Raw genomic sequence first — 21,544 nt, forward strand, 5'->3', positions numbered from 1 at the left:
GCACTGAAGTCTATATGTTGCATATCTGACCAGTCTGCCAGTTCTGTTGCTGATTTTTGTTATTTTTTACTTTTGTTGGTTATCTATGGATCATCTTTTGAATTCAATGGGTTGTTTTTATTGCTTAAATAAAACTAATTTTAATTTAGTAAAGGAGCTTAACCACTTCACATCCAGACCTTGTTTCCCACTTATGAACCAGTGCAGTTTTTACATTTTAGCTATGTCCCTATTTAACCCTCCTGGCGGTAACAGCCGCGCAGGAGGATTTCTCAGGCCCTGCTGGGCCGATTTGCATATTTTTTTTGCACTTTGCTAGCTGCGTGTGCATTCTGATCGCCGCCGATTAGCCGCCGCTCGCCGTTCTTCCTAAACTGTTGTGAAGCTCTGTGGCTAGACCCACCTAAAAATTTACGCATTGCACCACTAACGCGTAAAAATGTATGTTAATGTTCCTGCACTAGTGGGAATGTGTAAAAATGTACGCAATGCGTCCCCGACCTCCGAGGTCGGCAAAAACGAAACTAGCTGCCAGCGGGGGACTGGAGCAGCAGTGAGTGACTACGAGGGCGCAGGATGGCTGCATGTGGCTGGTAGAAGCCCCAGGTAAGTAAAACTTTTTTTTTTGCCTGGACCTTCCATTTTAAAGAGAACCAGAGGGGGCGTTAAAAAAAAAAAACATACTACCTGCTCCATGCCACCTCCCGGATGCATCTGCGCTGCTCCACACCACTCTGTATGTTCATCCTCCGGTCACCGGAATCCAAGATAGCCGCGACCTGGAAGTACTTCCCGGGTCACAGCTTAGCTGTCGATTGGAGGAGGCACAGGAGTGAGGTGGGCAGAGGCAGGGAACAGTTTTTTTGGGGGGGCTGGGCGAGACAGGGGGAGCAATTTGATGGCTGCAAAGGGGAAAAGGGGGCTAGCGACAATCAGATTGTCGTTAGCCTGTTGCTAGATTCATGGGGGGGGGAACAGCAGAGCCCAGGGGGGACTGGCAGCAGCACCAGAAGGACACAGAGGAATATAATTGGGCAGAGAACTTGCCTCTGTGTCCTATAATGTATATATTATTTGCCTCGGGTACTCGTTTTGCATGGTTTTAAATATATTTTGCAGCTCCAGTTTAGTTAGTGGGGGTGGCGAATGAGAGGGAAGTTTCTGCACAAGGTGCCCCATGCTGGTCATATAGTCTGACTATGTGCGACTGAATCCTTTCTCCTGTCTATGGCTGAATTGCTCAGCTCCTGCGTAGTTAAGTATTGCAGACTAGGCGTAAGGTATTTGCACTTCTTATTGGTTGACTGGCAGTTTACAAACTATATATACGGCAGAGTGCTGTCTGGGGTGTTTATTTATTGCAGCTAAATGAGTGTGTGTAACCCCATGTGTGTGTCAGTACTTGACACACGCAGTATGGTTTTTGAAAAACAAAGGACCATCTCATGTCCTCCAAGGAACAGTCATCTCTCCACTGCCCTGGCTGAGTGATTGCAAGCAGTCAGCAGGTGCATTGGCAGAGCACACGGGCAGTGAATGCACTACCGGCAGCCGCCTGTACAAGGTCTCTTTCTGTAGCTGCTGGCCACAAGCAAGCAAGAAGTTACGTGAAGCTGAATGGGAGATTTTGTAACCCCACGTGTGTCATCGTATGACGTGAGGTGGTGTTACCCGGCAGCAAAAACACAGTGTCTGAGCATGGCTGTGATTCTGCTCAAATGTCAGTCATTGGGAGGAGGAGGGCCCTCTCTACGGCCCATGCTTAGTGCACAGGAGCAGCTGACAAGCAATGAATTCACCTCCTTCAGCCTTTTCAAACCAACAGCATTCCGATACCATTTTGCTGACCTCAATGTCAGCACCTTTTTATAATTGGAGTCACTGAGACACGTTCACACTGAATGTGCTCTAATTTCCCCAAAAAGCAATTGCTGGCCTTGTTAACATTTTCTTTTTGCAAATTTAGGCCAATATAAATAAAAAAAATCACCTGCTAAAATCACAATTTCTTTGCATTGTGATTGCTCTGTGTTTTTTAGGTGTGGAACAATGAATTTACATAGAGCGTATAATAAGCTGTAATGGAGAGTTATATCTACAGGTGTTATGCAGTTACCCAATTGAACAATAGTCACCATAATAGTATTTAAAAGTGTGTATATACCTGTTAGCCAAAAAATCTCAAAAGACAAACAACAAACAGTACACTGAACACCCACCTAGGGATGCAGTCAAAACAACAAAAGTTGTACAGTTAACTACATACTACATACTCAAGGAAACAATACAGCTTAAAGAAAACCTTAACTGAAAATCAAAACTCAAAATAAACATACACAGGTCATACTTACCTCCTGCGTAGTCTACTCATCAATCGCTTTCTCCTCTTCTGTGTCCTGTGTCCCGTCTGTCCACTGTGATCAATGGAATTCTCTATCCTCCATTTTGAAAATGGCCATTACCCCCTAACAGCTTTCTGGTCAGCACACTGACAGGCTCGGTTCACATTGAGCCTATCCGCTCCTGCGCTGCGCTCCGCTCCGTGAAGCGGAGCGGAAGGATCGTGCAGGTCGGGAACGTCCGCTCCCACAAGCGGAACGCAGGGAGCTGAACTGAGCGGAACGTAGCAATGTGAACTTTCCCATTGGGAAAGCATTGCTTCCGCTGCTGCGTTCCGCTCATCGGAGCGGAACGTAAGCTATTTTAGACTCAATGTGAACCGAGCCTTAAACTGCAACATTGCCCACTTGAACCATAGGGAAACATGGTCATTACCTGCCACATCAGTTGTCCTCTCAGCTATAACTGACAGCAACTGATATATTTCGCTTGTGACAAAATGTTGTCAGAACTGGAAGAGGTCATTGTCAGAAGAAAATGGTGAGCTTCTGAGAGGAACTGATGGCAAGGTAACTATGTAATGTTCATTTGAAGTTACCGCATGAGTTTATTTTAAATAATTTTACTAAGTTCAGGTTGCCTTTAAAGAGGAACAGTGAAAATAATGTAATGAACAAAAGTGCTTAATTTTTAAAATGATTATGTATAAATGATTTAGTCAGTGTTTGCCCATTGTAAAATATTTCCTCTTCCTGATTTATTTTCTGACATTTATCACATGGTGACATTTTTACTGCTGGCAGGTGATGTTAGTGGAAGGAGATGCTGCTTTCCTTTTTGGCAGTTGGACCCAGCTGTAAACAGCTGTTATTTCCCACAATGCAATGAGGTTCACAGAAAGGAAACTGTCAGGACCAGGGTCCTCACATCACACTGTGGGAGGGGTTTCACCACAATATCTGCCATACAGAGCCCCCTGAGGATCCGTTTGTGAAAAGGAAAAAAATTATCATGGGAAAGGGGGTATCAGCTACTTATTGGGATGAAGTTCAGTTCTTGGTTACGGTTTATCCTGAAAGGAAACCAGAGACGAAGGTTTGTTAAAAATGAAACCAAGATGTTATACATACCTGGGGTTTCCTCCAACCCCATAAGCTTGGATCGCTCCCACGCCGCCATCCTCTGCTGCCTCTATTGCTGGTACCGTGTCCCGTCACTTCCGCCGGACGCGGCCATTCTTCCGCATGGACAGGGGCCCCCTCTGGCTCTGTACGCATTCGCCTGTGTAGTACGGGGGGAGCCAGTACCAGCGGACAGAGGCAGCGGAGGATGGCGGCGTGGGAGCGATCCAGGCTGATGGGTCTGGAGGAAACCCCAGGTATGTATAAATGTTATTTTTTTCGTCTCTGGTTTTCTTTAAATAGTTGTGAAACAATAAGTAAATACATAATAAAGTGGACTGTAGGTGTGCATGATGCCCACTCCGTGTGTGATGATTGGCTATTCACCCCCTGAAGAGGGGATTGGTGTCATGCACATCTAGGATCAACTTTTGTTTAAGTTCCCTTGCACATTTCCTTTAAATATGCCCATAGACCGGGCATTTCCCTTTAGAGCCATCTCAGGTGATCATTTAATCAGGCATTGGGGTGATACCCTGTGGTAATATTGACAGTGCACAGCAATATTACCGTTACTCCCAGCAGCAGTGTACTGTGAGTTACACTAGTAGCGCGACCCCCCTCGTTAGTAATGTGTTTTGCCATAGCAACGATTGCACAACTAGAGTACTAGTGTCACACTAATAACGTAACTCTCGCTTTATACACTGCCATTAGTAACGATAGTATTCCCGCTGTTTAGTGCATCAACCCCATTGTGAGATCAGACATGCTGCAGTGTTCTCCCCAGAATTTTTTTCCAGCCGGGTGGCCTGAAAATGTAGCCGGGTGGGGCAAGATGAGGGAATGCAGGGCCAACGCTTCTCTGCACAACTCTGCTTGAAGCAGAGAAGGAGGTGAGCCGACGACAGCCGGGTGCTCACCAAAACTAGCCGGGTGGAGCACCCGCCTAAAAGAGCCTGGGGAGAACACTGCTGGTAAATCTTGATCAGTCAGTGATTTTTACCGGCAGCTGCAAGAAATTGTGCAGACCACAAGAGCAGTCATAAGCATCCTCATATACGTGTGTACACTGTTCTGGTGCTTGTGAATGTTCAGTCTGTGCAATCAGTTGGAATGACACATTGTTCAAATGGATCTGCCTGTGTGTACCAGACCTTAGTACTTGTAAAAAGGAGGATGGCAAGCTGAATGCAGAAATTAAGGTCCCAGCAGGCATCTGTTGTGGTGACCAAAAAGCATTAGTCTTTGCCCACTGACTTTTTGGATTAGAATGTATGACATGGCACATTGTTGGCATTGCATTGCAAAACACCAGTAGCTGTTGTGGTAGCAAAAAATGACCCCTCCAGCTTCTGGATATACAGTATATGGATATGATTTTTTTTCAAATTTCCCCATGGTAACACATTTGATAAACAACTGAGAAAGGTCAGGTAGAAGTCCTTGGGAATTTCCTCCCTGAATTACCCTGATTGACAAAGACAAAGCACACTCTTGAAGTTGCTTTAAACATACAGATTTTTCACATTTTTATCACTTAAAATGTGACATTTTCAACATGTATCCGCTACATTAATGTGATTACATCTCCTGGCCGGGACATGTGAGCACACTAGTGGACTACATCTCCCAACATGCACTGTGGTGGCAGGGGATGCGGAAAATCACCACAGGCGCTTAAAATCTGTGGTTCTGTAGCACCGACATAGGAATCCGTGTATGATTGCGGCTGCACTGTGCCTGCATGAGTATGGTCCTCTGGATAGCCTTGACACCCCCCCCCCCCCCCCCGGTGCCCCCTACTGCTGCTCGGGACCCTCTTTGTGGCCGCCCTCCTATCAGTGTATGATGTATACACGGCTGCACTGTGCCTGCGTGAGTACGGTCCAAACATGCCTTGTAGCACGAAACTGCTCGTGCACCTCATGCTACTGGGCAATCACGGACCATACTCGTGCAGGCGCAGTACAGATGCCCTCATACACCGCCGTGAGTGCGGCCACAAGAACATATTGGGAAAGCGCTTGTTGAATATATTCAGAGGGACCCAGCACTGGAATGGCTACAGGACGATAAAAAAAGCCTCTGGATTAGCCAGATGTTTCCCTCTATTGTGGCGAGTATCTAATTTTCATTTCCTCTACCTGCTTCAGGTATATTATAAGATATGTATGGAGTACAACTTCAGCCTAGCTTTCCCTTAATACTTCACTAAGCTGCTCCCATCGACCAACTGTCGCCACCTCTAGCTATGGTGACCGGTCTAGTGGGCAACAGTCGTCAATAATTTACTATACCTCTTCTTAGAGAGAAATGAAGCCTGTAATCCAGGGCTTGATGTCTGCAATTATACTTGTAGCTTATAACAACCAGTCGTATTGCAGGATTCATTTGCAAGTCAGCACTATAAAACTAACAGCTGGAAGCAGGACATACTTTCCAGGGGTACCAGCAGCCATTTTCATGTATGGAAGCCGAATGCAAAGGACACACTCACTGTGTCCACATACCCCAACAAAAACCTGAATTACAAGTTCTGCAGGCCACAGAGGCTAGTATTGCCAGAATCCTCCTAATGCCCAATATTTTAGCACTAGATGCACTACATTTACATGAAAGTAAATATGTATGAATGTGCTGCTTTAAAGTGTACCCTGTGCAAGGGGGGGAAATGGGGTACAGAGGCACGTTACCTGGTCCATGACATGGCTCTGTGTTCCCTATGCACCACTCTCTGCCCCCCATGCCACGCTGTCACTCCCTTAAATTGCCTACATGTTGTGTGTCTCGAGGGGGAGGGGCAACCTTGCCTGAGAGGCACTCCTGCAAAACACCCACAGGGGCGTTCCTAACACCTCCTACCCAGCTCTCATTGGGCAGCTCTGCCTTGCTTCCACCTCCTTGAGAGATGATGAGCACAGAACTGCAGCATCTTGACCCCAGGGGTTGCTGAAACCAAAAGCAAAGAATGAATGGCCACGGGAGCGTCAGAGAGCAGCGGTAATTGAGGCTACCTGATGCGGCTAGCCCCCAGATCAAGCAGAATTTATTTTTTTACAAAAAGGTTTATATTGGGTTCTCTTTAAGCTAATAAGTGGTGGGGGAGCCTGTAAGAATGCAAGTGGTGTTGGGTAAAGAAAATACTATAGGACTGCCGTGAAAGTATCGCTGTTCATTTATTGTGGAAATATCAAAGATGGCAGTGAGGGATGGTTTTCAGAGCCATGATAACATCATGGTATTCTTTTAAAGGAGGTGTGCTTGAGTAGTAAGATGACTGGGCAGAGCAATATGTAATGCAAGATACATTTCGCGCTTGTAACCGTGGCAGATTTAGAAAGACGTTTGACATGTTTCTTGTTAATGTTTTGGCTATGTGTTGCTTTTCCCAATAGCGCCTTGTTGTTTTTCAGCCATCCTTCCCTTATGCCATCCGTGTATGTCTATGTTCCTCTTCATCTGCCACATCCTGCACGGCATTAGGCTTATTCCACCAATCCTTGGGGCCATCTGGGTTCACATTTGCTAGCCTTGACTTGCGCATTAATTGATTATAGAAAGGAAGAGTTGTGCAGTTCATGAGGCTCACTCTCTTGTCCTAGTCCATCTTGGTTCAATGGCAAGATGTAGTCGAGATGACTGGAGATGGACTGGGATGCAGTGGATGGCCAACCGTGTTCTGATGAGTCTCACTGTGCCCTATTTAAGCATCACAGCACTCAGATGTATCCACATTCCTGCCTGTTGAATCAGTCTAGGGATTTCCTCCGCGCAGTCTGCCGGATCCAGCCTTTACATGCATGGGTCGACATTCTCTAACTCGCCGAAAGTTAAAACTGGTTGGCTACCCTCACTTCGTTTTGCCAGCCAGTCAAAGCCATTGCCTGGGGTGTGGCAGCTGTTCCATGCAAAACAGCAACGAGGGGTCACAAGTGAGAGCTGACCAAAGTGGATGAACTACTTCATAGAGCACGACTTGCCAGTATAATATCATGGCATACTTTGAAAGGAGGTGTACTTGAGTAGTAAGGTGATTAGGCAGAGCAATATGTAATGCCAGATACATTTCACGCTTGTAAACATGGCAGATATAGAAAGAAGTTTGCCATGTTTCTTGTTAACAATGTTTAGGTTTTTTGTTGCTTTTCCCAATAGCGCCCTGTTGTTTTTCAGCCATCCTTCCCTTATTATGCCATCCGTGTATTATTATTATTATTATTATTATTATTATTGATTTATAAAGCGCCAACATATTCCGTGGCGCTGTACAAAGTAAACAAACATGGGGTACATAATAATACAGACAATGGTGTACACCAATATACAAGATACATAATTAGTGACAAAATACAAAGAATGATACAAAATACAAATTGTCGAATTGGTAATGACAGTCATAAAATTCACATGATGAATAAAATGTATAATGGTTACCAAGACACAAAAGGGGGAGAGAGCCCTGCCCTTTTGAGCTTATGACTTTGTTCCTCTTTGTCTGCCATATTTAGAGCCAATGCCTTGCCTTGGCACACTTCTTGCACGGCATTAGGCTTATTGCACCAATCCTTGGGGCCGTCTGGGTTCACATTTGCTAGCCTTGACTTAAGATGCGCATGAATTGGATTGTAGAAAGGAAGAGTTGTGCAGTTAATGAGGCTCACTCTCTTGTCCTAGTCCATCTTGGTTCAATGGCAAGATGTAGTCGAGATGACTGGAGATGGACTGGGATGCAGTGGATGGCCAACAGTGTCATCCTTTGGGACAGTGAGACAAAGTGAAAACCACTCCTTAATGCTTTTGAAAAAAGAGGCATTAATTCACAAATACACTGGAGTATAGGACTTGTGAGGTAGTAATACTGCCAACTTAAAGAGAAACTCCAACCTAGAATTGAACTTTATCCCAATCAGTAGCTGATACCCCCTTTTACATGAGAAATATCATGATTTTCACAAACAGACCATCAGGGGGCGCTGTATGACTGATTTTGTACTGAAACCCCTCCCACAAGAAGCTCTGAGTACCGAGGTACTCTGGGCAAACTGCCACAATGTAACAATGTTCACAGACAGGAATTAGCTGTTTACAGCTGTCTCTAACAGCCAAAACAGCTAGGAGCAGCTACATAACCTGCCCACAGTAAAAATGTCACCATATAATACATGTCAGAATGTGAATCTGGGAGAGGAAAGATTTTACAATGGGCAAACACTGACTAAATCATTCATACATAATTATGGTAAAAAATGAAGCACTTTTTTTACTACATTATTTTCACTGGAGTTCCTCTTTAAGGGAACCCGAGATAAGAGTGATATGGAGTCTGCCATATTTACCGTATTTCCTTGTAAACAATACCAGGGGCCTAGCCATCCTGTTGATCTTTTGACATAGGTAGTGTCTAAGGGTGCGTACAGACATGCGACTATAGTCGTTTAAAACGATCGTTACCGACGGCATTGCCCGACGATCATTTGTAAAAAGTGCACGAACGATCATTAAAACGACCGACCAACGAGATATGTCGTTGGTAAAGAACGATCCATTCTGCCAGATCTTTTCCAACGACCATCGTTCAAAAAGTAATGTCTGTACAACGATCGGTCGTTGATCGTTCGTTCTCAAAGCTTTGCACATGCTCATGCTGTTCTTTTTGACACTTGTATTTGAAATCAGTTTATATATCATGTTGTGCACGCAACGCTCGTTCCAAGATCGTTCGTACACGAACAATGTTCAAAGTAGCCTTTCTTCAAACGATCATCGGCCGATACCTCCTTTAACATCGTTCGTCGTTCAGAACGAACGATCGTTATCGTATGTCTGTACGTACCCTAAGTTACAACTCTGTAACAAGCATGTGGCTAATCCAGTCAGTCTTAAGTCAGCGCACCTGATCTGCATTCTCGTTCAGAGTCTATGGCTAAAATTATTAGGGACACAGGATCGGGGGGCAGCCAGGCAACTTGTGCTAATATTTATTTCCTATTTAACAATGCAATGCACGTTACTGGGGCAACATGCACATTGCTATGGTAATGCGCTATACGCCACGTGTATCGTGTGTTACCATACTAGTGTGCACTTAAAGAGGAACTCCAGTGAAAATGATGTAATTAACCACTTGAGGACCACAGTCTTTTCGCCCCTTAAAGAGACTCTGTAACATCAAAAACCTCCCCTGGGGGGTACTCACCTCGGGTGGGGGAAGTCTCCGGATCCTAATGAGGCTTCCCACGCCGTCCTCTGTCCCACGGGGGTCTCGCTGCAGCCCTTTCGAACAGCCGGCGACAGACCCGACTGTAGATTCAATATTTACCTTTGCTGGCTCCAGCGGGGGCGCTGTGGCTGCTTTCGGCATGGAAATAGACGGAAATACCCGATCTCCGGCGGGTCCGCTCTACTGCGCAGGCGCCGGAAACTTGCGCCTGCGCAGTAGAGCAGACCCGACGGCGATCGGGTATTTCCGCCTACTTCGGAGCCGACAGCCGTCAGAGCGTCTGCGCAGGAGCCGAGAAGGTAAATATTGACGTCACCGCTGCACGGAGGGCTGCAGCGAGACCCCTGAGGGATGGAGGACGGCGTGTGAAGCCTCATTAGGATCCGGAGGCTTCCCCCACCCGAGGTGAGTACCCCCCAGGGGACGTTTTGTCGTTACAGTTCCTCTTTAAGGACCAGAGCCTTTTTTTCCATTCAGACCACTGCAGCTTTCACGGTTTATTGCTCGGTCATACAACCTACCACCTAAATGAATTTTACCTCCTTTTCTTGTCACTAATACAGCTTTCTTTTGGTGCTATTTGATTGCTGCTGCGAGTTTTACTTTTTATTATATTCATCAAAAAAGACATGAATTTTGACAAAAAAATGACTTTTTTAACTTTCTGTGCTGACATTTTTCAAATAAAGTAAAATTTCCTATACATTTGAGCGCAAAAGTTATTCTGCTAGATGTCTTTGATTAAAAAAAAAACCCATTCAGTGTATATTTATTGGATTGGGTAAAAGTTATAGCGTTTACAAACTATGGTGCCAAAAGTGAATTTTCCCATTTTGAAGCATCTCTGACTTTCTGACCACCTGTCATGTTTCATGAGGTGCTAAAATTCCAGGATAGTATAAATACTCCCCAAATTACCCCATTTTGGAAAGAAGACATTCCAAAGTATTCAGTGAGAGGCATGGTGAGTTCATAGAAGATTTTATTTTTTGTCACAAGTTAGCGGAAAATGACACTTTGTGACAAAAAAAAAAGTTTCCATTTCTTCTAACTTGCTACAAAAAAAAATGAAATCTGCCACGGACTCACTATGCTCCCCTCTGAATACCTTGAAGTGTCTACTTTCCAAAATGGGGTCATTGGTGGGGTGTGTTCACTGTCCTGGCATTTTGGGGGGTGCCTAATTGTAAGCACCCCTGTAAAGCCTAAAGATGCTCATTGGACTTTGGGCCCCTTAGCGCAGTTAGACTGCAAAAAAGTGCCACACATGTGGTATTGCCGTACTCAGGAGAAGTAGTATAATGTGTTTTGGGGTGTATTTTTACACATACCCATGCTTGGTGGGAGAAATATCTCCGTAAATGACAATTTTTTTATTTTTTTTTACACACAAGTGTCTATTTACAGAGATATTTCTCCCACTCAGCATGGGTATGTGTAAAAATAAACCCCAAAACACATTATACTACTTCTCCTGAGTACGGCAATACCACATGTGTGGCACTTTTTTGCACCCTAACTGCGCTAAGGGGCCCAAAGTCCAATGAGTACCTTTAGGATTTCACAGGTCATTTTGTGACATTTGGTTTCAAGACTACTCCTCACGGTTTAGGGCCCCTAAAATGCCAGGGCAGTATAGGAACCCCACAAATGACCCCATTTTAGAAAGAAGACACCCCAAGGTATTCTGTTAGGAGTATGGTGAGTTCATAGAAGATTTTTTTTTTGTCACAAGTTAGCGGAAATTGATTTTAATTTTGTTTTTTCACAAAGTGTCATTTTCCGCTAACTTGTGAAAAAAAATAAAATCGTCTATGAACTCACCATACTCCTAACGGAATACCTTGGGGTGTCTTCTTTCTAAAATGGGGTCATTTGTGGGGTTCCTATACTGCCCTGGCATTTTAGGGGCCCTAAACCGTGAGGAGTAGTCTTAGACCAAAAGGTCGAATGACGCGATCGCCACATAACCACGCCTGCATCCGCCCCCGCCGATGGGCGTATTGCGGTCGTTTAGGCCCTGACTTTGCCGCTGCCCATCGGCTGGGGGCGGTCCTTAAGTGGTTAAAAAGTGCTTCATTTTTACTATAATTATGTATAAAGAATTTAGTCAGTATTTGCCCATTGTAAAAGCTTTCCTCTCCTTGATTTACATTCTGACATTTATCACATGGTGACATTTTTACTGCTGGCAGGTGATGTCGCTGGAAGTACCTGCTGCTTGCTTTTTTGGCAGTTGGAAACAGCTGTGAACAGCTATTTCCCACAATGCAACAAGGTTCACAGACAAGAAACCGCCAGGAAAATGGTCCTCACAGTCTCCTGTGGGAGGGGCTTTCACCACAATATCTGCCATACAGAGCCCCCTGATGATCCATTTGTGAAAAGGAATAGATTTCTCATGTAAAAGGGGGGGGGGGTATCAGCTACTGATTGGGATGAAGTTCAATTCTTGGTCACGGTTTCTCTTTAACCCCAGTATCGTGCTTACCTACCTACCATTACTACCGGTAAAATTGCCATGCGCTGCCTGCACACGGCAATTTTACCGCTGCTTGGTGCATCAGGCCCCCCCCTGTAACATTTGAGGTTTTTTTAAGACAGGATATACTGTATAAAGTGGGATTCTTGGTGTTAAGTTTAGTTACTAGCTCATCTAGTGGAAACGTTTTTATTACCTGTACATATTGCCTTATTTTGTGCTGAGCAAACTATTTACAATAAGGCTTGGTGCTGGTGATCCACAAGGACTGCTTCTACAGACTTGCTTCCAGGACTCTGCCTCTCCCAGAAGGAAAGAGTACCTGCTACCTATCCTCTGTGCCACAAAAAGAAAAAAATGTGTGTGTGTGTGTGTGTGTGTGTGTGTGTGTGTGTGTGTGTGTGTGTGTGTGTGTGTGTGTGTGTGTGTGTGTGTGTGTGTGTGTGTGTGTGTATATATATATATATATATGTATACACAGTATATACACATATACCGTACACATATGCACACACACACTGTGTGGGTGTGTGTGTGTGTGTGTGTATGTATATGTGTGTGTGTGTGTATGTATGTGTGTGTGTATGTATGTATGTTGTTATTATAATTATTATTATTATCTATCATTTGTGTGTGTGTGTTTTTGTTTTTTGTTTTTTGTTTTTTTTTTATTTTGTGTTTTTGTATGGAGATAGTGCTCATTTGTCATATCGTTTGCCCTAGTAGAGCATTATCTTCTATATAAACATTACGAAAAAAGTACCTTCCTTGATACAATTTGCAATGTCATCCTCACTCCTCCCCCCTGGCCAGCCACAGTTTCAGTTTTTGTACAGAATGGGAATTTTACAAGTACAGTAGATTGAATTCCCCTGTAAGTTTTTTTTCCTGGCTCAGAACAGTCTTGATCCAGTGAGCTGCCGGCAGACATGACTTCTCGGATGTGGGTAGACTGATGTTGGGACTGAGAGTAGTGCTTTGTTTTCTGCTTGTCTGCTTTAATATTTTCGATATAGATTTGTCATGCTTTCAGTGTCCTGGTCAGAGAACTAATTTTCTGTCTGCTTTTTCACACAGGCAGTTAAAAAAGTTAAGTGAAGAGAACTTGAATAGGCAACCCGAGGAAGTCTTTGATGTCCTGGAGAAACTTGGAGAAGGGTGAGTGTGTTCCATTTTTCAATTTGTGTGGAAGCCTTTGTGTCTGCCTAATTTCCCCCCATTACTGGTCTTTACTGAGTTCCTTGCTTGGAAATTACACTGATAAAGCCCACTTAAAATCAAATATAAAAGAATTTCAGCTCAATATACACTTGTCAACTAAGATATTGAAGCCACCTTGTGCCACCAAACAGCTCTGACTCACTGAGATATGGACTACAGAAAATCTCTGATGCTGTCCTATGGCTTTTGACACCCATATATTAGCAGCAGATCCTTAAGAATTGTACTTGTTTCTTCACTCCATTCCATTGATTCTCAGCCCGAGTGAGATGCTGGGTATTTTGATATAACAGATGTCCTTCTTTAGACTAGGCCACCTTCTTTCATTGCTCTATGGGTCATTTCTGATGCTTACTTCCGTTGTGTGGTCTATTTGGCAGGAGAGAGAGAGGTCAGAATGGACACTGACTGGCCGGTTTTTACACCACCCCACACAACAAGGAGCAATGCACTGTGTTCTTACTCTTCTCTACTTTATGATTGGTATTACGTGTTTTATCAGATTGCTCCACCTTGCCTCCTTTGTGGGTATGGATTAACCTAACAAACTATTGTACACCATGCACTTTACTGAGCCTTGCCAATGACCTTGTCACTGGTTCGCTGGTTGTCCTTCTATGGACCTCTTTAATTAGGTCAGTGTTTTTCAAACCAGTCCTCATGACCTACCACCAGTTCATGCTTTGTGTGGAAAGCGTGGCGGTGTAGTGGATAGCACTCTTGCCTTGCAGCACTGGGTCCCTGGTTCAAATCCCATCTGCATGTAGTTTGTATGTTCTCCCTGTGTCTGCGTGGGTTTCCTTCCGATTTCATCCCACATCCCAAAAACATACAGATAAGTTAATTGGCTTCCCCCGAAAAAATATACAGCCTGTACGTGCTCAGACCATGGCTGTTTACCCAGAAGGAAGCCTCTTCTAAGGCCGGGTTCACACTTGCATTTTTTTTCCGGAATGGATCCAGAACGTATAATGTACAAACGGAACGGACGAGATTGGATCCAATGATAACCTATGGGTCCGTATACATCCGTCCGTCCCACCGGATCCGTTTCCTTCCGGATTTTACGTTCCGGTGGCCGGTCCGGAAAAATGCTGCAGACCATATTTTTCCTGAACGTTGTGCCCTGCGGAACTGATCCGGAAGGGTTTTGCAGCTCAATAGGAACAAATGGAAAACGGAAGTTGACGACACACTGCCTATAAAAAAGGGGTTTTGGTGGGGTGTTTAGGTATGGATAAAGAGGTTTTGGGGGTGGGTTGTTTAGGTATGGATACTTACAGGGGTCTGGACATCCAGCAGTAGCTGTAGAACTTTTCTAGGTGTAGTCTCAGGTCCCGGTACAGCGTCTGGAACTGTCCGTGCAGTATTCCAACATAACAACCCTAAACACACCTCCAAGTCAACAACCGCCTTGCTTAAGAAACTTGGGGTAAAGTTGATGGACTGGACAAGCATGTTTCCAGACCCAAACCCTATGGGGCATTCTCGGAATGTGGAGTGCAAGATCTCTAACATTTATAAATTACTTAGTCAATGTTTGTCCATTGTAAAATATTTCCTCTCCCTGATTTACATTCTGAAATTTACCACTGATGGTGACCTCTTCAGTCCTGCCAGGTGAGCTGTATGGAATATTCATTTACTGAAAGTTCTATGTACAGAGGGAGACATTGCTTGTGTGGCAGTTGGAAAAAGCTGTTATTTCCCACAATGCAATGAAGTTCACATACATCAAACTATCAGGACCGTGGTTATGACATCACACTGTGGGAGGGGTTTCACCACAATACAAGCCATACAGACCCCCTGATGATCTGTTTGAGAAAATGTAAAGATTTCTTGTGTGAAATTGGGTATCAACTACTGATTGGAATCAAGTTTAATCCTTGGTTAACCCCCTGAGCGGTATGCCTGACACGGTGTCTCCAGTGTAAATCTAATAAGTTTAGTGGCTTTATTACAAGTTAGCTAGCACTAGGCTAGCTTGTTCAGGTGCCATCACCCCCTGATCCCCCAGATTGAGCCGCTATATACATTACCCAGCCTGGTTCCAGCGATCGCACGCAGCCTCCCGCACAGCTCCGATCTTCTCTATGGGGAGGATCGGGACTGCGCATGACGTCTGTGCCGTCATGACGTCATGTACGATGCTCCCCATAGAGAAGAGCGGAGCTGTGCGGGAGGCTGCGCCATCGCTGGATAGAGGCTGGGTAATGTATATAGCTGTTCTATCAGGAGGATCAGGGGCTGGGGGCACCTAAACAAGCTAGCCTAGTGCTGGCTAGTTTGTAATAAAGCCACTAAATGTATTAGATTTACACTGGGGGACTCAGGCTAGCCAAACCCTCCTGAGTGGTGTAACGCTCAGGAGGTTAAAATTCCTCTTGAAAAACATCTGTAATGAGGAGAATATGGAGGCTGCCATAGTTATTTCATTTTAACCAGTTGAGGACCACAGGATTACACCCCCCTAGTGACCAGGCTATTTTTTTTACAATTCATTGCTCTGCAGCTTTAACAGCTCGCTGTAACAGCTCGCTGCAGAACCATACAACTTAGCAAAGCATACAACGTAGCTTACAACTTGGCACACAAATTACTATTTCCTACTTTTATTGCCACCAACTGAGTTTTCTGTTGGTAGCATCGGATTGCTGCTGTAGCGTGTTTTTTTTTTTTTTTTAAATAAATAAAAATGTAAGTTTTCTTTATTTATTCCTCCCCCCTCCCTCCCTGCCCTGACAGCCAATCACAGCGTTTGCCTCTCATTGGTATGCCTATGAGAGCGATCACTTTCTAAAGCACTCCAGGGGACAGCCAAGTGACAGGGCAGTCCCCAGTATAGCACTGCGGTAGATCGCAGCGCTGTACTAAGTGAAATAAGTTTTTTTTTGCCTGCCAGCTGCGATCACGGGCTGGTAGAATTATCTCGGAGCGGCGCTTTGTCATTCAGCGGGGATACACGCGCGATCCCCGCTAATCTCCTCCCCTAGAACTTGATGTTTTTCAGCGTTCGGCCGGTCCTGGGGGAGCCACCTTGTGACCGCCAATTGGCGTTAGGCGGCTGTAAAGGTGGTTGAGCAATACCAGTTGCCTGGAAGCCCCGCTAATCTATTTAGCTGCAGTAGTGTCTGAATCACACTAGAAAAAAGCATGCAGCTTATCTTGTCAGATCTGACAATAATGAAAAAAACCCTGATCTGATGCATGCTTGTTTAGGGTCTATGGCTAAAAGTATTAGACCCAGAGGATCAGCAGGACAGCCAGGCAGCTAGTATTGTTTTAAAGGAAATAAATATGGCAGCTCCCATATAACTCTAACTACAGTTGTCCTTTAAGTCTCCATTTCAGTTTAAGGGAATGAGTCTTTTCTCTTTCCAAGTGTTCAAGGTGCGCCATGGGAAGAGGTATATGGGGTGGTTTTCAGATAAGTGGGGACCACGTGATACATAATTCGGCTGTCATCTTGATGGTTGATGGATGAGATTGAAAAATGTGTATAGTTTTACATAGAGAATTAGGGCTCGTTCACACAATGAGCGTTTGCTGATTTTTTTTTTATTTTTAGACGCTGGCGATTTTGCAACTCGCTCTAAAAGCGCTTGTGTAATTATTTCCTACGGCTGTGTTCACAAGTAAGCGTTTTGACTTTCTTGAAAAGCGCTTTTGCTCAATGGAAGGTATAGGGAAATCGCAAAGCACTTGAAAAAACACTTTGTATAGCGATTACCCCCGCGCTTTTATGAATAAATACATTGGCCCGTATGCAATTCACTTTTTCACCTGAGTTTACTCCTGGGTGATATTTTAAACCACCAACAAGCAAACAAATACTCAAAATAATTTTTATAGTACTTTTTCACCAGATTGTTGATACTTTTTCCATTGTAAAGTACTACAAATGTATTTTAAGATGAAATATTATCTCCTAGGAGAAAACTCAGGAGAAAAAATAAATAGCATATGGCGAATTGTATTTATTCATTTCCGGCGCAAAGAGTGACGGACGTCAGGAAGTGAAAAAATCATTGCTGAGCAAAATCGCTTACAAAAGCGCTTTTCTGACAGCAGGGAAAAACTCGTTAAAAAAACCTCAAATCGCTCAGCGCTTGCGATAGCGCTGGCTGTTTATAATGTGAACAAGGCCTTAGTCTGAAAAATGTGGCAACATGCTGCAAACAGCAATCTTACAACAAAACAGGAAACCAAAATCTCTCCTTAATATATGTTAAATAAAGAAAACAGGTCTCAAGCTATGATGAGGTTAGGTCGGTTTCCTCCTCGTTACATGCTTTGTTTGTTGACATCAATAAACTTGTAGAAAATGGGTGCCGGATTCTCAGAGTGCTTCATGTACACAGCTGTAATGTGACATTTAGTGCGGGTGAAGACACCTTTTTAGATTGTAGAAAACTGGTGAAGTTGTCATGCAGTGTGGAAACACTCGGTTGTACGATCTTCTCCTAAATACATAGGTTTTAGTTTTAAAGAATTGTTATGAGTTTCAGTATGATGATACTGCATAGTTGGCAATATATATTTTTTAACACTATTACATATGTAATTTTATTAAAGCTGGTGGCCAGTTTTCTTTATTTCTGGCCTTGTTCTCAGGGTCTGCCCCTACCCCCTTTACACATGCTTTCCCCACCCAGATCCAATCCACCCATTATACCTACAGAACTCTTTTGATGTTTCAGGGATAATCTCAAACTGGGCATTCTGGTGGACATCCTGATGTCTTATTAAGCCTCATCTACACGGTACAATTTTCCATTAGATCGGATCTATTAGACTGATCTATCAGATAATTTCCAACCGATCCAATCGGATTGCGTTACATTTTGCAATAGATTTTGGGTACTTATCAAAGCAAAATCTATAGCAAAATTGAAAATCTGAAATCTGAAACAATTTGGACGTCTACACACGATGCAATTTCTTATTAGATCTATCTAACAGATCTGTCTATCTAATGGCAAATTGTACCATGTAGATGAGGCTTTAAAGCGGAATGAAACCCATCATTTCTTCTTTGCTCTAAAAGACTATTTACAGCATATTCTGTACTACCACATTTTTTTCTAGAACAGCATTCAACTAGTTAAACACATGAGTTACAAGCTCCCTGCAGGGAAACCTGGACGCATCCGAATTAATGATTATCTTGTGTTTCCTTAATTGTATCAAGTGAGGAATGTAAACACTTCTCTGACTGTGCAGACACTCCAGAACACAGAGAGGTACTCAGAAATCATTCCTGATACATTACAATAGAAATACAGCAGTTGTGAATAAAAATGCAATTGCAGCTCTCAGAGCAAAAAAAAAAAAGTACTTTGGGAACTTGTAATTTCTAAATGAATACTGCTACGTATGCACAAAAAATTTTCTAGCTGGTACACACACACACACACACACACACACACACACACACACACACACACACACACACACACACACACACACACACACACACACACACACACACACGTGGCTAGCGACACACAGATTGTTGCTAGCTGGCTGTTTACCTGAAGGCTGTCTGTCACCGCTGCTCCTCCGCCTCCTCTATAGCGCGGCTCCCCACCTGTGTCCCTTCCCTCCTTGCTTCCGTAAACTTCCTCCAATCGGCTTATGGAGGCAGGAAAAGAAGGGGCACAGGCGGGGAGCTGCGCTATAGAGGAGGCGATAGAGGAGCGGTGACGGACAGCCTTCAGGTAAACAGCCAGCTAGCGACAATCTGCGTGTCGCTAGCCTGGTGTTTTTGCTTTTTTTTTATGGGGTACAGCAGAGCACGGGGGAAGACTGGGGGGACACTGTATGGACCCAGAAGCTGGGCATTGCATGCAGACTGTACCTCTGTATCCTAATAAGATTTTTTTAAACCCATCTCGGGTTCTCTTTAAGTGTCCCTTTAGGCTACTTGCACACCAAGACGTTGCGTTAGGTGCTACGTTAAGGTTGCATAACGTGCACCTAATGCAACGTATGGTGGTGCGGGAGAGGACGGTAGAGTGAGCCGCGTTAGGCGGCTCTATTCTTATAAGGTCTCCCAGAGTGGCGCTGATTGGCCGGCGGGACCACGTGATGCGGAGCGAGACACTCCGCATCACGTGGTCCCGCCGGCCAATCAGCGGCCGCCAGTGCAGTGAATATTAAGTAGCCATGTGCACGGCTACTGTAGCAGCATCTCCCCGCCTCCTCTCACCCCCCACTGCGCATGTGCAAACAGTCTAACGCGGCTATAGCCGCTCTAACGCCGTAGCATGCTGCACTTTCCGAACAACGTGCAGCGTTACATGTAACGCAACGTGGGCTGTGTGAACAGCCCACTTGTGTTACATTGCTGTGCGTTGGGGGAGCGTTACAGGCGCACTGACGTGAGCCTGTAACGTCTTAGTGTGTAAGCAGCCTTAAAGAGAGTCTGAAGCGAGAATAGATCTCGCTTCAGACCTCATAGCTAGCAGGGGCATGCGTGCCCCTGCTAAAACGCCGCTATAGCGCGGCTTAACGGGGGTCCCTGTCCCCCCAAACCCCCTCCGAGCAGCGGGGGAGCGCTTCCTGGTTGGGGCAGGGCTAACCGCCGCAGCCCTGCCCCATGCGCGTCTGTCAGACGCGTACCTCCGCCTCTCCCCCGCCCCTCTCAGTCTTCCTTCACTGAGAGGGGCGGGGGAGAGGCGGCGATGCACGTCTGATAGACGCGACTGGAGGCAGGGCTGCAGCCGTTAGCCCTGCCTCCAGGAAGATCAGGTCCAGCGACCTTTTTTCCGACCCAGGTTTGCGGGGGGTGGGTTGGGGGTGAAGGGACCCCCGTTAAGCCGCGGGATAGCGGCGTTTTAGCAGGGGCACACGTGCCCCTGCTATATATAAGACCTGAAGCGAGATTTAGTCTCGCTTCAGTGTCTCTTTAAGGTCAGCCTGACACACTCCCTAAGGGATTTTCCCACAAAGTTCACACACAGCTGCTGAGCAAATTAAGTCCTTAGCCATACGTTACAGATTAATATTCATGTTTTGATATGCGGGAATTCCTAATGCCTTACTGCATAGGTTCTCAACGTGTGGTACACGTACCGCAGGGGGTACTTCTGATGGTTCCAGGGGGTACGCGGCCTTGATATACTTAACCAAGAATAACAAAGTTAGAGTTTTAGAAAATGATAAATCCTTTTTAAACAACACCAAGTTAGTGTTTTAGCTAATTAAAAGCAATCATAATTGCTTGGAAACTGTTTAGAGCCAATTAGCATGTACTATGATTAAATATACATTTGTCAAGGGGTACTAATAATAATGTTTACTATGCTAGGGGGTACTTGGTGAGTACAGGGTTTTAAAAGGGGTACATAACAATAAAATGTTGAGAAACACTGCCTTACTGAATGCAAATATGCAGTCCATTTATCGATGGGGCTTATGTGCGCTGAGATATTTTCTGCCAGATTTCATCATTTTACCACTTACTGGACACAGCCGAACATGGTATTTTGAACTTTCTGTATTTCTATCCAATTAATCTGTTCAGCTACCAGGTATATTTATTTGGCAGTTCTATTGTATAAAGTGCTGCAGTATGGGGATTACAATGTCAATATACTTTATTAACCAATTGTCTTGCTGTACAAACAATATGCAAAAGGTTCATGTCATACAGTACCTATTAAAAACTTTGAAAACCTATATAATGGGCAGTAATGAACACCACCTGTTCAAGCAGTTAGACAGCACTTTGGACCAAGGGTATTCACAAAGTTCAAAACAAAAAAGCTGTTGTTATGCACAACTATGTGAGTACAAACATGCAAGCGGGGGCATTAAGCAAATAATCCAACTTAGAACATAAGATCCACAGAGAATTCAACTGCAGCTAGTGGAGCAAACAGACTGCTAATTGCACAAAAGTAGGAAATCCTTCCAAGCTTCAGGCAGTTGAAAATAGTGATGGCTTTATCATAAACCTTTACAAGATTATCACTTTGATCTCTGGGTGGGAAGCAGGGGTCGAGTCCTGCATGAACGCGGGTGGACGACGTCCATCTACTTTTTTCAGAGGGTAGACGACATCCCCCCCTAGCATGTGGAGTGGAGGGGAGGCAGCGCAGAAAAGGGAGAGCGGTTAGCACAGCGGTGGGGAAGGGGGACGTTTCCCTC

At 44.6% G+C, this 21,544-nt stretch overlaps 1 protein-coding gene across 1 annotated transcript in view; it reads left to right on the forward strand.

Moving 5' to 3' along the window:
* LOC137542559 (serine/threonine-protein kinase 4-like) overlaps positions 1-21,544 on the forward strand; it is a 151,094-nt gene that overhangs the window by 19,555 nt on the left and 109,995 nt on the right. The window contains exon 2 of the mRNA XM_068264572.1: positions 13,244-13,324. Coding sequence (XP_068120673.1) covers positions 13,244-13,324 — 81 coding nt within the window. The remainder of the gene's footprint in view (positions 1-13,243; positions 13,325-21,544) is intronic.

The sequence above is a fragment of the Hyperolius riggenbachi genome, chromosome 12 (genome assembly GCF_040937935.1).
Source record: "Hyperolius riggenbachi isolate aHypRig1 chromosome 12, aHypRig1.pri, whole genome shotgun sequence".
Taxonomy (NCBI): Eukaryota; Metazoa; Chordata; class Amphibia; order Anura; family Hyperoliidae; genus Hyperolius; species Hyperolius riggenbachi.